The following is a 15,068-nucleotide window of genomic DNA, read 5'->3' on the forward strand; positions in this document are numbered from 1 at the left end:
TCTTACCTGAGACTTGCTTGCATTGTCATCTTTGTAACCTCTCTCCAGGTTAATTCACCGTTTCCTTCTCTGTTCCCACAGCATTTTGTAGACATAGACTCTTGCTGTGATTTACGTACTTCTTTGTCCTTTCCACCTTTTTTTTTTCAATCATCCACTTTATTTTTGAATTACATAGTATGGCTTTTCTTTCCTTTTAAAAAATATTTTTTTATTTGGCTGTGAACTCTTCACTGTGGTACGTTCCCTGACCAGGGACTGAACCTGGGCCCCTTGCACTGGGAGTGCAGAGTCTTAGCCACTGGACCACCAGGGAAGTCCCTTGTCCTTTCCATCTTAATGTGAATTTCTTTGGATAAGAGACTATTTTCATCTGTTTTTGCCTGCTATGTAGAAGATTCTTCATAAATATTGAATGAATGGATTTGGTAGCAAATATTGGTTTATATTTAGAGGAGTATTAGTTGTCATTTTAAGCTTTTTATGTTAATATTTAATATTTTGTTCTAAAGATGGTGGAACCAGGGCAAGATTTACTGCTTGCTGCTTTGAGCGAGAGTGGAATTAGTCCAAATGACCTCTTTGATATTGATGGTGGAGATGCGGGGCTTGCAACTCCAACACCTACCCCTCCCATACAGCAGGTAAGAGTTTTCCAAAGCATCTGTAAAAAATGAATTTTTTCTTATTTTTATTTTCTATTATAGAAATAGGTATTAATAAGTTTTAATTTTAAATATGCATGTGAACATTATTGTTATTTTGAGTGTTAGTGTTCATTCACAAGGTGGAAAATACTTGTAGTGCAAATCAAGACGTTTTCTGCTTTGATATATGGTGATATAAAAGCAAGAGATGAATTGCTTAGAGTTATTATGCGAGGACCACTAATCTCAATACTTGTCTTTGTAGTTTATAGGAACATTTTTCTGAGATTTCAAACATTTTTCATTTTTTGTGTAGGTTTCATGATACACATTCTCTGAAAGCAAAAATAAGATTCTGGTGTTACTGTAGTTTAACGAAGATATTGCAAATATTGTTATTTTGTACCTGGTATCCAGTGGTTTTACATTCCATTTGAATGTAAAGCTTGGTTTTTTTTTTTAAATTTTAATGAAATAAATACATCTCTTGTTCTTGAAACAGAATTCACTGCCATCATTCTTTGTTTCTTTCTCTGATGTTTTCTTTCCAGTCAGTGCCACTTAGTGCATTAGAACTAGGTTTGGAGACTGAAGCAGCAGTTCCTGTTAAACAAGAACCAGAGACGGTACCTACTCCGGCACTTTTAAATGTTAGGGTAAGAATTATTTAGATTTGGCATTGCTATGAAAATAGTTTAGGATTATAGTCAGAAAATAACCTTTATTATAAAATAGTTTATTTCACTAGTTCTGCTTTTTGCTGCTTTCCCAATATTTTACTCTCATCTACTTTCATGACTGAACAACTGAACTCAACTTTATAAAACATTTCTTTCACTCTTCTGTTAGTTATGTTGATCAAAAGATAGGGAAAAAAGCACCTTTATAGTTTATTTATTGAAAATGATCAAGAACTCATGAAGTACAAATGAACTACACATCCCATTACATTTTTCATTTTAATAAGTTTGGTCCATTGGCACATATAATTATTATGTGATATTACTATGCTTTAAATGTAGAGTTCCTCATTTCATGTTAAACATAGCAGTTTTGTTGTTGGCAGCTATGCCTTATGGGGTCTCAGCTTCCCCTATCAAGAACTGAACCCTGGTCCTGGCAATGAAAGCCTGGAATCCTAACCACCAGGGCATCAGGGAACTCCCTAAACATAGAAATTACTTATTTAAGAGCCCTAGGGGTATAAATTATTAGATAAGCTGTTAGGTTAAAATTTGATGACTTTGTGATAAAGTATTATTGAAAGTTACATTTAAAATTGATAAATTATAATCTAGAAGATTCTTGCTAGAGAAGCCATGGAGAAATAACAGATACTTTGAAGGGGGCAGAAAGTAGAAATAGATTTAAACTTATAAAAAATATCTTAGTTGTTAGTTGTAGAAGTCACAGACATACTGTTATCCTCAGATCTTGACTATTTAAAAAATTTTTGTCCAGCTCCTAACTCCCATTCCCAACTAAAAAAAATAAAATGCTATATAGCTTTGTCTTAGACTTAAAGGAAGAATCCATATTATCACTAATATTTGTAATTTACCTGGGTGGATTTTTCATATGTCATAGGAACTTAAAACTCTGCTTGGTGGCTTTATCTTAGTAAGTTAAACGTCAGTATAGTCTGTGCAATAGACAAAAAATACTCTACAGGAATCATAGAATGTTAGACATGAAAAATGATCCTCTGAGAGCCCACCTCCGGGCATAAAGTGATTTGCCTAGGGTTATCTTATTAGTTGGAGCCGTGCTGGGATTAGAAATTATGTTCCTAGTCCTTGTGTTATGTAGGGTTGTTGTACATCACAGCTTACTTGGGATACTCTCATTTTATGGTTGCTGCCCTCAGCATTACTGCTATACCTTGTTTTCCTTAAAGTGGTGTATTTTAACTTGGTGGTGGTTTAGTTGCTAGGTCGTGTCCGACTCTTTGCGACCGCGTGGACTGTAGCCCTTCAGACTCCTCTCCATGGGATTTCCCAGGCAGGAATACTGGAGTGGGTTGCCATTTCATTCTTCAGGGGATCTTCCCAACCCAGAGATCAAACCAGCACCTCCTGTATTGGCTGGTGGATTGTTTACCACTAAACCACCAGGGAAGCCCTTTAAGTAGGTAGTTGATAGCTAATGATTATTAGAAACGAAGTGCCAGTGGTTAGCTAAGGTTCTTAAGTCAGTTTTAAATTTTTAAACGGCCTCCTCTGTTTATGGATACGAGTTGCACTAGAGAGTAAAGAATTTTTCACAGGTGTGATGTATATGGTTTTCTTTTCTAGCAGCAGCCTCCATCTACTACAACGTTTGTGCTGAATCAAATAAATCAGCTTCCGACCTTGGGATCTACAATTGTAATGACTAAGACACCACCTGTAACCACGACTAGGCAAACCATCACTTTAACCAAGTTCATTCAGACTACTGCAAACACACGCCCTTCAGTCTCAGCACCAGCAGTACGAAATGCCATGACTTCTGCACCTTCAAAAGACCAAGTTCAACTGAAGGACCTGCTAAAAAATAATAGTCTGAATGAACTCATGAAACTGAAGCCACCAGCTAATATTGCTCAGCCAGTTGCAACAGCAGCTAGTAAGTCTTTGTTTTCAGTAGTGTCAAGTTCCTGCCTTTGTTAAGATATGTCAGTATGTTTTCAGGGATTTACTTAGGTCTTGAAAGAACTGAGCATGAAAGATGATGTCTACATGACTCTCCTTCAAGGGAGCAAACATTTAAAAGCTTTAAGCTTTGAGATAATGTGTGAAATTGAGAGGCTACATTAACACCATAAGATCTCGAGTTTTGTATATTGTGAATAGCTGGCTGACATTTTTCTCAGTCCTTTAAATCATTGCTTCTCAAACTTTATACCTATGAGTCACCTGGGGATCTTTTTATTAAAATTTTTTATTTATTTTGGCTGTGCTGAGTTGTCTGTTACTTACTGGCTTTCTCTGGTAGTGGCGAGCAGGACTACTCTCCATTTGCAGTGCTTGGGCTTCTCATTGGAGTAGCTTCTTTTGTTGTGGAGCACACACTCTAGGGCGCTTGCGCTTCAGTAGTATGGCTCTCAGACTCTAGGGTGTGGGCTCAGTAGCTGTGGCGCATGGGCTTAGTTGCCCATGGCATGTGGAATCTTCCCAGACCAGGAATCTAACCCATGTTGCCTGCATTGGCAGCCTGATTCTTAACCACTGGACTACCAGGGAAGTCCTTACATGGGAGTCTTGTTAAAAAACAGAATCAGATTCAATAAGTCTGGGGAGGGGCCCAAGATTCTGTGTTTCTAATGAGCTTTTTAGAGTTGCTGTTACTGGTGGTCTTTGGACCATGCTTAAGGTAACGGGCTGATGCTTTGCTCTTTTAATTCATATAGTTTTATGATCTTACCTGTCATTAGCGTCATTGCTTGTTGGTAGTTGTGTTTTTAGTAAATTTTTTAAAAAATGTATGAACTTTTATTGTAAAAATAGTTCACTATATTTTCTTTGACGTGAGCACTTATAATGCTTTTTAAATAATAGCTTTATTGAGGTAATTCACATACCATTGTACCTTCTAAAGGGGTACAAGTCAGTGGATTTTAGTATATTCACAAGAATTGTTCAACAATTACCATTAGGTAATCTAATATTTTAAGTGTAGGTTTAGGTCTAAAGAGAAAAAGCTCAACAGTGCTTTGACCACTTTTTTTAGAAATTCATTTGTGGTAAAGAATGTAAATTTTACAGTTAATTTTTCTTTATAGAGTGGCTTTTATTTATTGCTCAGTTATTTAACAGATAATTTATTTGTTTATTTTTGGCTGAATTGGGTGGCTTGCTGGATCTTAACTCTCTGACCAGGGATCAAACCTGTGCCATTGGCAGTGAAAGCATGGAGTTCTACCACGGGACTGCGGAGGGATTCTCAAAATGTGAACTCTTGGGAAGGATATTCTTTCCTTCCTTTTTCCATTGAGTTAAATAGTATTTGCCTGCATGCCTGGTGATTTATACTAATATGTAACATCCCATTCGGCCCTTGGAATGAGGTTACAGATATTGAGTAGAGAGTTCTCCTTCCACACAACTGCTTTATTTCCAGTTGTGGGAGATACATTTTAACATCTGATGCAGACCGTATGTGATTTTGCAGCAGAATTGATTGATTGGAAGTTCTAATGTCCTTGCATTTGTGAAGTAGAAGGCCGGGGGCATTCTGAAGGAATGGGCAAGGAGTGTTTGTAGAGTGATGCAGAACTAACATTGTCTCCAGTGACAAATGTAATAAAAAATATCAGATAATCTAATTTTTCTGTTTGAGTCCATACGGTTGTGCTTTATGGCTGTAGGTTACTGTCTTGAACTAACTGGAGCCTGGCAACTTGATGCTCATTGAGAAATCGTTTTAACTATCTTAGGACTGATTTCCAACCTTTGTCATGGAGAGCAGGACTATGACCCTGACCTAGCTGAGGTGCAGGGCAGCATCTGATCTGAAATGGCTCTTGGGAGACTTAGGGCTGATCAGCAGTTAGTGAAAGCTGATTTTCTTTAAAGTCTGGGTTTAATGAGGAGAAAGACTGCTGCTCTGCCATTGTGAGGAAAGAGTTGAGAGAGCAAAACGGTAGATTTGAAGCTGACCAAGTAATATCTAGTACAGTAACATCTACATCCAATGTAACAGTTTTTAAAGATAGATGACTGCAAGTCAAGGCCATTCTTGTGTGGAAACCTGAGAAGTTGTCATACTAGAGGAGGGACGAAAAAGAAACACGGTGAATGAATACTGAAGATAAACTAAGTTTTGTGTTGTAGGAGAGGGTCATTTTTTTTATTGAAAGGGAAGAAAGATGAACAGTGAAATAACAAACAGCAAGGTTTCCCACATTCTCTGTCTCTCTTGTCTTTTGTTTTTGGCTGCCCTGCCTCGCTTGTGGGATGCTAGTTCCATGACCAGGGATTGAACCCAGGCCCTCAGCAGTGAAAGCATGGAGTCCTAACCACAGGACCACCAGGGAATTCAGTGCCTGTTCTCTTCTGTTTATCTGTGTGGATACTGCCCTTTTGTAGTCCTTAGCCCTTTGGGTTTCTCTTTGGATTCTGGTCTCGGTTGAGTTCCAGTCCTTTCTATGAAACTGTTCACTGGCTCTTCCATGTGAAACAAATCTGTGTCCCCAAGTTTAAATTTATTATTTCTGTACCAGTTTCTTTATCTAATGCTTTAATCCTAGTCATTGTGTAGTCCAAAGTGACAGGCCACCAAAGTACTCCCCATCTTTTTGATAGAGTATGTAAACAAGATGCTGATGCATTCTCCTGATGCGATTTCCACAGTGATCTCAAGCATTCTCAGTACTGGGAATGCTTCAGGGATGGCTGGAGGCTGGTTACAGGGGTTCTGGGTTGCTCAGTCAAGCAGTTCTGCTTTGATTGAGAGGTTCTGTTTTTAATGTTTAAAAAGAGTGTGTAAACCACTAGTATAGAAGCCCAGGTTCTTTGTTTGGATCTTTATTCTGAGGGAAGGAAGACCAGAGTTCCTTGATTTTTAAATTTTTTTCCCCTAATTAAAAGAAATAATTATTTTGCCTAGAAAGTTAATGATGCCTCCAGATCAAGTGAGATTGACTCTGTCTCTGTGATAACACAAGGTGTTTTGTTTTGTTTTGTTTTTTAATGAACTAAGTGAAGTGTCTCAGAATAATGCTGCTGCTGCTGCCACTGCTAAGTCACTTCAGTCGTGTCCGACTCTGTGTGACCCCATAGACAGCAGCCCACCAGGCTCCCCCTTCCCTGGGATTCTCCAGGCAAGAACACTGGAGTGGGTTGCCATTTCTTTCTCCAATGCATGAAAGTGAAAAGTGAAAGTGAAGTCGCTCAGTTGTTCCTGACTCTTTGCGACCCCATGGACTGCAGCCCACCAGGCTCCTCTGTCCATGGGATTTTCCAGGCAAGAGTACTGGAGTGGGTTGCCATTGCCTTCTCCACAGAATAATGCTAGCCTTTGGTAATTGTTTTGAAATAAACTGCCAAATAGTGTTCTGGTTGAGGTGTCTTTTTGATAAATAGTTTTCAAATTTCTTGTACACACATTCTTTTTGTTTTTAGTTCTTATCTGCATAATGACATGTAGCTTTGAATATTTTTATCCTAATGTTTAATTGGAAATAAGCAGATTTGTATTCTTTGGTTTGTGAAGTGGGTAAACTTTACTGAATTTTTTTTTTAAACTGTAGGAAAATTGTTTGTTTGAACAATGTCTTGTTCTAAAATGTAAGTTGTCTCTCCTCATCAGCTGATGTAAGCAATGGCACAGTAAAGAAAGAGTCTTCTAATAAAGAAGTAGCAAGAATATGGATAAATGACATGAAAATGAGGAGTTTTTCCCCAACCATGGTGAGTTTCAAAAACTGTATCTGTTTTTGTGTGGTATGAAAATACACTTGGCTGTACCCTTGGCTAAGTGTATTTTTTAGGTGAAGGAGAGTGTCTCAGCCACATAAACTAAGCATTAAACCTCACTGGAATAAGCTAATGTGTTCTAAACAAGGTGATTGTAACTTGCATATTTGATAGAGTATTACATAAAATACTAACACCTTTTTTATTGTGAATCCTGTCTGATAAGTAAAAAAGACTGAGGAGTTAACCAAAAGTATTTCATAGTTACAGTCATTTTATGATTGAGCCTTATTATATAGCTAGTTAGGAACTGTCAGATATATAATGGTTTAATTGTAAGCAATTATATGATAACTTTTTAAAATTTATTTTTAATTGTAGGATAATTACTTTACAATGTTGTGTTGGTTTCTGCCATACATCAACATGACTCAGCCATAGGTACACATATGTCCCCTCTCTCTTGAATCTCCCTCCACCTCCCACCCCATATAATAACTTTTTTTTTAAATTACATTTTGAAAGTGCTGTATGCTTCAGGTAAATTGATACTATCAGTTCAGTCCTCAGTTGTGTCCGACTCTTTGCGACCTCATAGACTGTAGCACACCAGGCCTCCCTGTCCATCACCAACTCCCAGAATTTACTCAAACTCATGCCCTTTGAGTCAGTGATGCCATCCAACCATCTCATCCTCTGTTGTCCCCTTCTCCTCCAGCTTTCAATCTTTCCCAGCATCAGGGTCTTTTCAGATGAGTCAGCTCTTTGCATCAGGTGGCCAAAGTATTGGAGTTTCAGCTTCAACATCAGTCCTTCCAATGAATATTGATGACTGATTTCCTTTAGGCTGGACTGGCTGGATCTCCTTGCAGTCCAGTGGACTCTCAAGAGTCTTCTCCAACACCACAGTTCAAAAGCATCAGTTCTTCAGCACTCAGCTTTCTTTATAGTCCAACTCTCACGTCCATACATGACTACTGGAAAAACTATAGCCTTGACTAGATGGACCTTTGTATGAAAAGACAAAAAAATTGATTCTATACCTGTATTTAATAATTGTTTAACCCTGCCTCTGTGAGATGGGTTTCTGGTTCCCCCTTTTAATAAACATAATTTAACACCATGTGGTTTAAGTAGTAATAGAAGATACAGCAAGAGGTGTGTTGTGATGCTCGCAATAAGGATTATAAGTTTGGAGGAAGATGAGACTCAGGTGGCCTGGTAGGAGTTCAGTTTATGGAGGAGGTGTCATGGAGTTGGGTTGAGTATGGAGAAACTGAGAGGGCATATTAGGAAGGGAGCTACAGCATCAGTAGGCACAGAGAAGGTGGTTGCTCTGTGCTTGGGATACTTGGCTTGCGGGAAGAAATTGGAATGGTTGACTGGGGGCTCTGTGAAAGGTCTTGAGTTTGTTAGATTTGGGAATTGGAGCAGCACCAGGGAGGGCGACTAGATGGAAGTAGAGGGACATGTTAGTGACTCAGGATGGATTAGGAAGAAGAAACAGGTTAGGTGGTTGTCAGGTAATCCAGAAAGGAAGTGACAAGGAACTAAACTTGAGGAATTTCAGAGGTGAATGGAAAAGGTAAGGGGAAAGAAAAAAAATGAGAAAATAAGAGGTGACTGTACATAACGATACCAGAGGATTGGTAAGACTGGGAATGGAATTTGGACTTGGGGGGACAGCAAAGCAACTTGTGCCTGAGGTTTTGAACAGGGGCCAGGAGAATAAATCCTGGCAGTATCAGTTTACTTAGTGATTGTGTGCCAATAGCTTACTTGAAAGTTGATTTTTTTGAAAATAAGTATGTATTTTTCTTAAAGATTTTAGTGTTCAAGTTTCTAGTCCAGCCCATGTTGCCCATAACGTCAAAAGTTCTGTATTGTCCTAGTAGTTAAGTGACATCTAACAGATTGCAAACTGGTAGCTTGTGGACCAGAACCAGTTGACATGTGTTTTGTTTGGCCTCCACATTATTTTGAAAAATCTTGAATGTGTCGCTAACACATAAAAATACCTAGAGTTGTAGTGAGCATCTCCTGTGTGTTAGTCACATGTTCCCCATGTGCCACAGTGTCCCTCCCCTTCATTTTGCTCCTTCACCCTAAGCTTGGTGTCAGTTGCCACTTTCTATCCAGCTGGCTTAGAAATATTACTTTTCTGGTCCCTGAATTTTGTGACCAGCTAATCCTCCAATTATATCTGTGATAAAAAATTTTTTAAGGTAGAGGGAGAAGGGAGGCTGGTCATTTAGTATAGTATATATTCCTGTTTTATAGATGAAGAAGAGGTGCAAAGGGTGGGTAGGGAAGACTGAGGATGTAGTGATTTGCCCAAGGCTACACAAATTCAGCAGAATTGGGGTTTGTGTCTGTTTCTTTGACCAGCCCCATTTGGTCCCTTATTTCTGAAACTGGGTTTCATTTTGGCATACTTCCTGAGAATATTCAGAGTTTTTTTGACTTTTTTTTCCCTAAAGGACTTCATGGATTGATGTTGGCTGAATGTTTATCTATCGTTTCCCTATTCCTTCCCACATTTATTGAGTATCTGTGTGTCATCATATTCTGCCCTAGATTAAGTAAAAATGAAACAAAAGAGAAGCCTGATCTTAACCTTTTAATACCATTTTATCCTTGGCATTACGTGTAAATCCTAACTGGGTTTTCTCTTTGTCTTTCTCTGGTCTCACAGCTTCTCCCTGCATTCTTCCTTGAGTAAGCCCTCATTCATAAAGAGATTCCCTTTATAGTTTGCTGGTAGTGAAAAGAAGCTTTTTTAGGGCTTCCTATCCCCTGTTCTCCCTGTCTCTACCCCTTTAAGATTCTGTAGAGGAATACAAGGTAACATGGCTATAGTGGCCATTCACTCACTTTGCCTGGGACTGTCTGGGCTTTTCCTGGTCTGCTGTTCTCCTGGTGTAGTTACTAATAACTCGTCATTTTACTCTGAGATGTGCCAGTGTTTGGAGAGATGATGATGTGGTATTGTTTTTGTGTCTGTGGAGACACAGACGTCTGAAATAAATTCAGTGTTTCAGAAGAACATTTAAACTCCCGAGTTTTCTGGGGTTTTGGGTTTAGGACCCAAGGGAAAGAAAACAGATGGAGGTGAAGTGAAAAGAGGGTGGGAGTGAGACTTAGAGAGAGTTCCTGCCCATGAGGTTGTAGAATGTGCTGCTGGGCTCAGCCACCTTTTTCCTCCAAACCTCTTGTTCTTTCTGTTCTTGGAATTGGAATGAAGAGTGAGGACTGGAGGTTAGAGAGACATCTGGGCATCAGGGAGGCTGGTGGGCAGTGTTGAAAGGGAAGCTGGTTTGAGAAGGTGGTGGAGCCCTGTGGTGATCCATGTGTGTGTTTGTGATAATATCACATCACAGATTGTCTGTGCTCATCATTGGAGAAGCAGGGAAGCCATAGAGTATGACCTAGATTTTAGGAACCTATAGAATGGCACGTCCTACTTCCAAGATGAAGATAGTGGGTATTCCTGCAGAAGAGTATTTCTGTGTGTTGGTTGGGCCTCCGTTCTCTGGACTTACTTGATTTTGCTGTCTTGGTATTACAGAAGGTCCCTGTTGTGAAAGAGGAAGATGAACCAGAAGAAGAAGATGAAGAAGAAATGGGTCATGCGGAAACCTATGCAGAGTATATGCCAATAAAATGTATGTCTTTGAGATTTGTTAAAATAATGAACAACCTCTGGGTTCCTTTTAAACTTAAAAACTTTCCCCCACACATTGTTACCTATTAGGATCTGTCCATGTTGGGTACCTCAGGATTTGATAAGTATGAGCTGTGTATGAATATGTTTTAAACTATAATATGTTTTAAAATAGCTACATGAAAATTCTACTGTGAGTTTTAATTTTCCTACACAAATTTAGAACTTTGTTTTGGAATGAAGTCTTTTAAAACCCAAGAGCGAAAAAAGCTTTTTCCTTTCAAGTTAATTTTGCTCATATCAGCAGTGATTATAAAATCAGAGTAAATTACAGAGATGTAAACATATATCTTAGCGTTATAGTTTATACAGCTTATCTAAAACAAGCTATAAAACCATGGGAATCTTGAAATGTGCTATTTGAATTCAGTGGTTTAAATTAACACCATTTCTTCCTCTTTTCCCCACAAGGACCGTGATTCAGTTTTTTTTTTTTTTTTAAGTGGCCAGTATATTAAGTTGAAAATGAGTAATTTTTAGTTTATGTATAAATTTTTTCACCTTTTCATTTTCTGAGGGTAATATAGGAAAATCTGTGGCTAGAATTTGTTTCTCATACACTCTGGGTTTCTATAAAAAGTCACTAATAAGACCACTTAAACTAAAAATCTGTTTACCAATTGTATATGGATTCTAGTTCCCTGCTTTCTAGATCATTTAAAATGAACTTAACCTAGGAGTGTGCACTGCCACTGCAGAGAACCTCGTGGCATGAATTGAGGCAGTGTTTTCCTAGATCTGTTTAATCAGCAAGTCTCTTTCGATAGATTTATTTATTTTACTCTCTTTTTAACTGGAGGATAATTACTTTACAATGTTGTGTTGGTTTCTGCCATATAACGTGAATCAGCCATGCTATGCCTAATCACTCAGTCATGTCCGATTCTTTGCAACCGTATGGACTGTAGCCCACCAGGCTCCTCTGTCCGTGGGAATTCTCCAGGCAAGAATACTCGAATGGGTTGCCATCCCCTCCTCCAGGGGGTCTTCCCAACCTAGGGATCGAACCCAGGTCTCTTGCATCGCAGGTAGGTGTTTTACTGTGTGAGCCACCAGGGAAGCCCGAATCAGCCATGTCTATATGAATCCCCTCCCTGTTGAGCCTCCCCACCCTCACAAGTCTCTGTTTAAACCATAGGTAGTTGGTAAGTAGATCACGTTAATTAAATGTAAACAGTACTTTACATCAATCAGTGACTTTATATAGGATCCCAGGGTGTATAGTTACCTACATTTCTCTGTCAGAGGAGAAATGCTGTAATATTTTATGATAAGAGTGGAAGTGTTATTACTCAGAATAATTAAAATGAAGTATTTTTAAACCTTTGTTTAGTAAAAATTGGCCTACGTCACCCAGATGCTGTAGTTGAGACTAGTTCTTTATCCAGTGTTACTCCTCCTGATGTTTGGTACAAGACATCTATTTCTGAAGAAACCATTGATAATGGCTGGTTATCAGCATTACAGCTTGAAGCAATTACTTATGCAGCCCAGGTAAGCCATAATATTTTTTAACTATGTACAGTTTTTATTTTTAATTTTAAAAATATATATACTATATATATATATAGTCACAATATATACTAGTTTTAATTCAAAGTTAAGTTTTCCTTGAATGAAAAACTTGTGAATGTGATTTTTTTTAGTTTTATGTATTAGATAATGAAAAGGATAGCATGGATTTGGTGACTGCATTTATAGTGGAAATGATAAATTGTCATAGCCTTTCTGGGGCTCACTGGTAACATGTGTTAAAATTAAAAATGCATATATCCTTTGACCTAACAGTTCCATTACTGGAACTGGGAGACTGTTTCATGGAACTATTAGATAAGAACACACATATCAGGCTATTTGTTGCAGCTTTTCCCCCCTAGAGACTGAAAGCTAGAAAAGATTTGAAAGCTCACACCCTTGGGGAGTGATTGAATAAACTTTGGTGTTATCATATGGGTGTTGTACTAGCTTTTATCTTTGGCCAGTTGTCTTGAGAGGATTTCTGATATACTCCATTTTTGTAAAATAAATATGCAACCATCCACTATATTTATGTGTTATAAAAAGGTTTGTATTTGATTGTATAGTCATTGAAAAATTATGGAAGAATGCTCACCAGTTTGTTAGCTTTAGTTACCTGCTACATGCCAGGGTAGCAAGGGGAAAAAAACAAAATCAGACCTCGAAGATAGGGCAGATTTGGTTCCAGACCACCACAGTACAGCATAAAATGAGTCACATGAACTTTTTTGTCTCCCGGTGCCTGTAAAACTTAGTGTTTACACTATGATGTCTGCTAAGTGTACAGTAGCATTATGTCCCCCCCCCCCCCAAATGTATATACCTTAATTTAGAAATAATGCTAAAAAATGCTAATCTTCACTTGGGCCTTCAGCAAATTGTAATCTTTTTGCTAGTGCAAGGTCTTGGTGTTGGTGTTAATGGCTGCTGACTGATCAGAATGGTCGCTGCTGAAGGTTGGGGTGGCTCTGGCAGGTTTTAAAAATGAGACTGCAGTGAGGTGTGCTGCATTGATTCCCTCTTCTTTTCGCTGATCGTTTCTCTGTAGCATGCAGTGCCGTTTGATGACATTTTACCCACATTGGAACTTCTTTCAGGGTTGGAGTCGGTCCTCAAACTGTGCCACTGCTTTTTTAACTAAGTTTATGTGATAGTCTAGATCCTTTGTTTTCATTTCAACAATCTTCACAGCATTTTCATCAGGAGTAGATTCCATCTCAAGAATCTACTTTTTCCATTGAAGTCTTGAACTCCTCAAAGTCATCCACGAGGGTTGGCATCATCTTCCAAACTCGTGTTAATGCTGGTAGTTTGACCTCTTCCCATGAATCACGAATATTCTTACTGGCATCTAGAATGGTGATTTCTTTTTCAGGACGTTTTCAATTGATTTTGTCCAGATCCATTAGAAGAGTCACTATTTCTGGCAGTTACAGCCTTACAAAATGTATTTCTTAAAGAGTAAGACTTGAAAGTTGAAATTACTCTTGGGTTCATGGACTGTAGAATAGCTGTTGTGTTACAAAGTGGGCATGAAAGTGACATTGATATTCTGTGTCTCCATCAGAGCTCTTGGGTACATCATCAGTGAGCAGTATTACTTTGAAAGGAATCTTTTATTCTGAGCAGTAGTAGGTCTCAACAGTGGCTTTCGTATATTCAGTAAACCATGTTGTAAACAGATGTACTGCTCTGTTGTTCGATTTGCAGACCACAGGCAACATAGATTGAGCATAATTCTTAAGGGCCCTAGGATTTTTGGAGTGGGAAATGAGCATTGGCTTCCGTTTCTGGTCACCAGCTGCCTTAACTCCTCATAAGTCAGCCTGTCCTCTGAAGCTTTAAGCCAGGCATTGACTTCTCTTAAGCTGTGAATACCCTTGATGGCATCTTCTTCAAATAGAAGGCTGTTTCATCTACATTGGAAATCTGTTGTGTAATGTTGCCACTTTTACCCTATTATGTTCTGGATAACTTGGTTTAGCTTCTACATCAGCACTTGCTGTTTCTCCTTGTGCTTATGTTATGGAGAAGACTCCTTAAACCTCATGATCCAGCCTCTACTAGCTTCTTCTGCAGCTCTCACTTGTCTGTCTTCATAGAATTAAAGAGAATCCAGGCCCTGCTCTGGATTAGGCTTTGGCTGAAGGGAATGTTATGGCTGGTTTGGTCTTCTATCTCGACCACTAAAAGTTTAATATCAGTAATAAGGCTGGTTTTCTTTCTTATTGTTTGTTCACTGAAGTAGCACTTTCAGTTTCCTTTAAGACCTTTTTCTTTTCACAACTTGGCTGTTTGGAGTAAGAGGCCTAGTGTTCAGCCTATTGTGGCTTTCAACATGCCTTCCTTATGTTATAATCATTTCTAGGGAAGATCCCTGGCTGCCTGGTGGTTAAATCTCTGTACTTCCAATACACAGGCTGTGGTTTCCATCCCTGATCAGAGAACTAAGATTCCACATGCCCTGCAGCCTGGCCTTAAAATAAAATAATCATTTCTAGCTGTTGATTTAAAGTGAGAGACATGGTTCCCATTCCCTCTATTTGAATGCTTAAAGAATCCATTGTAGAATTATTAACTGGTTTAGTTTCAGTACTGTTGTGTCTCAGGAAATAGGCCAAAGGAGAAAGAGAGAGATGGGGGAAATGGTCAGTAAGTGAAGCAGTCACAGTACACACAATGTTTATTAATTATGGGCAAAGTTCATGGCACCCTGAAACAATTACAGTAGTAACATCAAAGATCACTCATCACAGATCACAGTAACAAACATAATAATAA

The 15,068-nt window shown here is 38.6% G+C and overlaps 1 protein-coding gene across 2 annotated transcripts in view; it reads left to right on the forward strand.

Annotated features, from left to right (window-relative positions):
- The first annotated feature begins 512 nt into the window (after positions 1-512).
- SBNO1 (strawberry notch homolog 1) overlaps positions 513-15,068 on the forward strand; it is a 43,134-nt gene continuing 28,578 nt past the window's right edge. Inside the window, exons 1-6 of one of the 2 annotated variants that reach the window (XM_068989745.1) lie at positions 513-644; positions 1,199-1,303; positions 2,942-3,254; positions 6,939-7,039; positions 10,614-10,710; positions 12,103-12,263. In XM_068989745.1, coding sequence (XP_068845846.1) covers positions 513-644; positions 1,199-1,303; positions 2,942-3,254; positions 6,939-7,039; positions 10,614-10,710; positions 12,103-12,263 — 909 coding nt within the window. The remainder of the gene's footprint in view (positions 645-1,198; positions 1,304-2,941; positions 3,255-6,938; positions 7,040-10,613; positions 10,711-12,102; positions 12,264-15,068) is intronic. The other variant, XM_068989746.1, reaches the window with a different exon arrangement.

Source organism: Capricornis sumatraensis, chromosome 17 (genome assembly GCF_032405125.1).
Source record: "Capricornis sumatraensis isolate serow.1 chromosome 17, serow.2, whole genome shotgun sequence".
NCBI lineage: Eukaryota > Metazoa > Chordata > Mammalia > Artiodactyla > Bovidae > Capricornis > Capricornis sumatraensis.